The sequence below is a fragment of the Abramis brama genome (genome assembly GCF_963993115.1).
Source record: "Abramis brama genome assembly, chromosome: 11".
Classification (NCBI taxonomy): Eukaryota; Metazoa; Chordata; class Actinopteri; order Cypriniformes; family Leuciscidae; genus Abramis; species Abramis brama.
This window is the reverse complement of record NC_139973.1, coordinates 13,347,085-13,353,084: the sequence shown is the minus strand read 5'-3', so window position 1 is coordinate 13,353,084 and position 6,000 is coordinate 13,347,085. Positions and strand designations below refer to the sequence as shown.

Below are 6,000 nucleotides of genomic sequence, written 5' to 3'. Positions count from 1 at the left end.
GTAATGCTTAGAGTAGGCTAAAAGAAAACTACATTCTCTCTTCCAATGAGAGATGAGACATGGATCTAACAAGCATAATTATATTAATAAATCTGTTTCATTATTATTTTATCAAAGTTGTATGTCATGTTTAATGTATTTAATTCCTCATTAAGTGCACTCAATTGCAAATATAAAATGTGTTTCATTTTCCAATAAACTAAACTGTCACATAGCAATAAAAATATGCTGATAAATAATGCAACCATTACTCCATTACAACCATGATGTTTTAATAACAATTTATCTACAAAATTGACTGACATCACTGTATTATTTCCAAGGAAAGTGCACTGTCACTGAAGCAAAAGAAAGAAAGAAAAAACATATAAAAATTACAAACAAACACTCCATATATTTTTCAAACCTCCTCTTTGATCTCAGTGTACTATACAATAAAAATGAGTCTGTTCTTTTGAGCAAGATGATCTACTAGTGAACGTTAAGTCACAAAAAACTTTAGTCAGTGTCCAAAAGTGTCTCTAGCACTGAAAGTCATTGCAGCTTTGACTTTAAGAGTCTACTCTGCATTTTTACAGTTGTTCTATTGCTTTCTGCTATGATGCTTTAGCCGTTAGCTACAGAGTTTAGTGGTTTCGTAATCCAGAGAATTGGGGAGACGGGAATTAAAGGACTGGAGTGAGGCGTGAATCCGGACCACTTCATTAGCTGTCAGTTTGAGACGGTGGCGTAATAAGCAGGCGAACAGGTCCAGAGGTTGCTGGCCTGGTGGGGATAGTCGGTTGACCCGGTCTCGGATCTCCAGCAGCTGTAGCAAGGCCGAGTCCTGCGAGCCCTGTGTGTATGGGTAGTCCAGCTGCAGGATTAAGTCCCGTATTGCTTCCGGGTCAAAATGCATACTGTAACCGAACACTTGAATGCTGTTGATCTTCATATATCCCAGATTTCTTGTTGGGTCGGCCATTTCCAAAGGCTCCAGGTAAACGCTGTCATTGATCCCTGCACCTGGAGTTTTGATGCGGCTCCTCAGGTAAATGTGGATCGTCTCAAAGAAGGTCTTCCACTTGTTGCCCAAAGTCAAGGTCCAGTTAAAGCACTCAAGCGGAAGGTCCAGCTTAGCAGACTTCCAGTCTGGAAAATTGTTCTCGTTCACAGGAATTAACCAGCTCTCTGAATGGCTCCCTCCGAAGGGATTGATGAAGAGAGTGAGTGCAGGTTCCAGAGTGCTGTTTTTAGTAAGGCAAATTTGCATGGAGATGCCTAAGAGCATATGGACTAGGTTGGATTTGTATTTGTTACTCTTTAGTGTTAGCAGCATCCTCTTCCTCCATGAAGGATCGAACCAGCTATTCAGACGCATGTCATTGCTGATGAAGATAGCATGGACCTCCAAGCGTCGATCGGCTCTCTGTAGGAGATAGCGTAGCTCCAGATCTTGAAGATCAGTCTCAAAGCCCAGGTAGTTCTCTGTGGAATCCGCCACCATTGGTCGACAGGACCCTTGACTTAACATGTAGCCGACATTGCAACTGCCGCAGCGAGTATGGTTGTCACTAGCACAAACAGCGCAATCAGTACCTTCACCCACAGAGCATGGTGTAGGTACCTGGCAGGAACTGTGGTCATATGCACAAATGCAGGTGTGCAGCTCTTCTGAGAAGGAGCCTAGATGGTTGTTCTCAGAGCAGTATAGTAAAGACTGGAAGTAGTTCAGCCAATACGACTGTGGCCTATATTTTAGGAAAGATAATATAAAAATCAGTTAGTCTGCCTAAACGCTGATTGCGGAGATTAAATTGTCATGTATCCGAAACCGGTACAGCAGCAGATGGCAAGATTAAAACTAGCACAAACATAATTCTGTTCCACAAAAATAAAACTTTGTCTACAAAGAAAGACAAGTACAGACATATATTGTTCCTTTTAATAAAGGTGCCAATTTGGCGAAAATGTTACTTAGCATCTCACAATTGCTTCATCTTTTATGTTTGCAAACCTATAAATGTTCTGATACCAAAGGAATTTGAAAGCCTAAAAATTTTGAAGACTGCATTAAACCGCAGGTTCTCAACTGGTGGGTTCAAAAAATGGGTGGCAATGATACAATAATGATAAAATAATTTGAATTAATAATTTAAATGATAAAATAATTCTAAGATTAACTGATTTGGGTATTAAATATGTAAATAGTACATTTAGGATTTATTTATGAATTTTAAATCTGTGATTAATCACAGAAAACTGTGATTTAATTAGTTAAAGGCGTAGTTCACCCTAAAATGGTTTTTACTCACCCTGGTGTTGTTCTAATGTAGTATGCCCTTATTTATTTTATGGACCACAAAAGGAGAATTTTTTAAAAAAAGTCAATACAATGGCAGAGAATAGCAATAAGCATTACACTTTTTTATTTAAAGATGCACAAGTATTACAGAATGATCCCATACGACACGTGCCATATATTCCAATTGGGGATATAAGATAGGGTTTTGTGAAAAACAAACCAAAATTGTATGTATTATTTAACAAAACTTTTGACCTTTTATGGGTTTGGTCTTCTCTGCATGGCTGCACGACGTGCACATTCGTGATACTCTATTAGTGACGCAGTTCACTCAGTGTCGCCCAGAAAAAACACAAGTTGTGAGAAATCAAGATGAACAAAAACGCAACATGAAATTTTGAAATAAATAAATAAATAAATAAAATCCTTTTCTGGGCCATAAAAGAAAAAAGGGCATACGACATTAGAACAACACCGGGGTGAGTAAATTATGATTTAATTTTCATTTTAGGGTGGACTATCCCTTTAACATTTTTCTTATTAACCATATAACGGTGTATAGTTTGGATAGCACAATAATTAGGCTTGTAAATATTTGAAAAGGGAGGAGAAAACACTTCCTGTATCATTTGTTGATGTCAGAGGCTGTATGACATCAAATGCAAATGCAAATACAAATACAATCTAGATTACATATTGTTTAAACTATGTTGGTGTGAAGTATCCAATGTAGCCTCTGAAGCAAAACCAGTTGAGAACCACTATACTAGCTCTAGTCTTATTGATCGTGGGTAAGCACAAAAGAGACAGGAACACTTGTGCTTCTTTTCACTCCGAAGCACGCTGACAAACATTCCTCTCTGCAACCCATGGAGTCTGAAATGCGGGCCACTCAAGAACACAAGTAATGATGATAAACACTATGTGAAGACTTTCCTCTCTTAATGCAGTAAATGGGGACACTATTCCATTTTGGAATTAAGTATCAGTGTATTTATCATCACAACAATGAGGAGATAATGAGTCTGTTGTGTTCACCTTTCACGCGGTAAGTTGATGTGGGGCTGCTTTTGGCACCTTTTGCTGAGGCTAAAGAGCTTGTAAACCACTCGTTGGGCTCGCTTGAAGATACTTTTCATGCTGCTTTCCAGCTGCTCATAGCGCCGCTGAAACACACCATCCAGCGACCACAAATGCTGGATCATTGAGGAGTTGAGGAAGAAATTCTGCGGGAGCCTCATCAGAAATGTTTTGAATTCATCTGTTGAAAAAAGGAAAAGTTCTTTCAGATATAGGAGTGTTGTCATGTAAACTTGACTGAACAATGGGTAAATGCCTGGATGCGCTGCCTTTATACTTCACTCTGCTTGACAATAAGAAGGAATCGTTTCACTGAAGAGACATTTTTCGAGCAGTTCCTTCAAAGCATTTCATTTTAGCTGATGGGGAAGAATGCTGAATGCCTTTGATGCCCCTAACAGAAGGACACATCTATGATACTTGAGAAAGTATGTATACCTGGCCCTTCCTGATAGCTTTAATAACATAAACGTCGAAAGTAATTGAACTCAGGGTTATTTTGGGAAGTCGGAAAAAAGATGAGAGTGTGAAATAAAAAAAATCCATGCGTTTCAATTTTGCTCAAGCATTAATGGTCACTGTGGGTTGACCTCGACAGGCAGTAATACAGTACCTAAACATTATGCTAAGTGCTCTCATTCATACGCTTGATGAAAGATGCTGGATGGGCAATAAAGCATTTTATGGGTGATTAATCCTGCTCAACATACTGTAAGGCAATATGTTGAGCAGGATCTTTTTTCTAATCCAATGTGGTCTCTGAAGGGCATTGCGTGGCGAATGTCAGGATTCACTAAAATGATTCACATGTTTCATCAGTCTGGCCTATAGAGCAAATTACATAGAAATTACACTTTATTGAAAGTACTAGTTAAGTTAGTTAAGTAATTAGCAATGATTGAACAGGAGTAAATTACATAATTATATAAAATACAATAACAAATATTTATAATTATATAATAACATTTCTAAATATGCTATAATACACTACAATTAATAAAAATGTATTGCTTTAGGTCAAAGAATGTGCAGCTAGCAGGGAATGTTCTCAGAACTTTGACTAAAATTTTGGCAAGGTTCTCTCAAATCTGAACAAAATTATTCTTTTGTAACTTTACTGTCATTTTTGATCAATTTATTGCATCCTTGCTGAATAACGTTAATAGAATGTTCCCTCAAAGTCATCTGGTCTATAATAATAATGTTCTCAAAACGTAAGCACAAAAACAATATTTATCTTTTTCTTTTTTCTTTTTTTTTTCCTGAAAAGTAAAACTTTGGATGTTCATCAAACTTTTTTAAAAATGTTACTACATGTGTCCGAATGTTCAGGGAACATTTAAAAGTAATGTTCCAAAATTGTTTGCAAAATGATCAATTGTAATGTTAATGGTCATTTAAACAAAACAAAAAAAGTTTTAAAACATTTAAAAAACTGGGTGTTTTGAAAGTTCAGAGAACATTTAGAAATAACACTTTCATAACTTAATGGGAACGTTTGCAAAACATTTTTAAAACATATTTTTGTTAGCTGGGCTGGTGATTGAGACATTTCTTCATTAGGACAAATGAAACTGAATGAAAAGTTCAATTATTCAATTGAAATATGATTGAATTTAATCTCTTACCTGAATCTTCAAACTCTTTGTAGGTAAGAGCCCATGATTCAGAGATTCGCAAAAGGCTTTCCTCCATGGCCTGAATATCCATGTAGGGGCAGTTGCACTCTGGGAACTTGGGATCACACTTGCACCAGCAGTCATTGTCTCGGCAGACAAATGTTCCCTCTCCATTGCAGGCAATGTAACTAAGAGCTGCTTGGACGAAAGTGTCTCTGAGATAATCTGGCAAAATGACCTGTAAACCTTAAGATACAAAGAAAAGAAAGATTGTTATGAGAATACTGGGTCACCTGAGTTAAGTGGTTTGATAAAGAGGGTCATGTGGTCACCTAGTGCACACATACGTACACTACCTTTTTAAAAGTTTTAAATCTATACGATTTTTATGTTTTTTAAAAGAAGTCTCTTCGGCTCACCAAGGCTGCATTTATTTGATCCAAAATACAGCAAAAATAGTAATATTATGAAATTTTACAATACAGTAGAGACTTCTTTAAAGACCTAAAAAAATCTTGCCGATCTAAAACTTTTGAACGGAAGTGAAATGTGGCACATGCCAAAACTTTTTAACAAGTACTTTGGCTATTACAAAGATTTTGACTCTGTTCCAAAACCTAGTGAGCTGCCTCCCAGACTGACATATGCATACACTACACAATGTCAAAATGTAGTTATGAGCAAAATCAGGTATCTTACACTATGATTTGTCCTGTCCAGAGCAATGATTTTACGGGAGCTCCCTAGCTTTTGGAAAGAGCCTTTTGTGTTTCACATTAAATAAAATGTCTCTCACAGTATCAAAACTTAAAATACTAGATTTGAACAAATTATTTTATACCTTGCAAATGGACTTTGTTCTCGGGACTCTGAACCAGCACAGAACTGACAGAATCAAGGTTGTCATAGTTACTGCAGCCGAGAGGGCCAGTTCTTGTTTCAGTTACCTGGGAAACAAAATTTAGTCCACAGAAGTATCAGTTTCATCATACGGTTACTGTACCATGGTATTTTACA

The 6,000-nt window shown here is 37.0% G+C and overlaps 1 protein-coding gene across 2 annotated transcripts in view; it reads right to left on the bottom strand.

The window, feature by feature from the left end:
* Window positions 1-251: 251 nt before the first annotated feature.
* Window positions 252-6,000, bottom strand: part of brinp3a.2 (bone morphogenetic protein/retinoic acid inducible neural-specific 3a, tandem duplicate 2) — a 33,596-nt gene continuing 27,847 nt past the window's right edge. For both annotated transcript variants that reach the window (XM_084129015.1, XM_084129014.1), the window contains 4 exons: window positions 5,825-5,930; window positions 4,993-5,229; window positions 3,323-3,545; window positions 252-1,730 (listed from right to left, as the gene is read on the bottom strand). In XM_084129015.1, coding sequence (XP_083985141.1) covers window positions 614-1,730; window positions 3,323-3,545; window positions 4,993-5,229; window positions 5,825-5,930 — 1,683 coding nt within the window. In that variant the 3' untranslated portion in view covers window positions 252-613. The remainder of the gene's footprint in view (window positions 1,731-3,322; window positions 3,546-4,992; window positions 5,230-5,824; window positions 5,931-6,000) is intronic.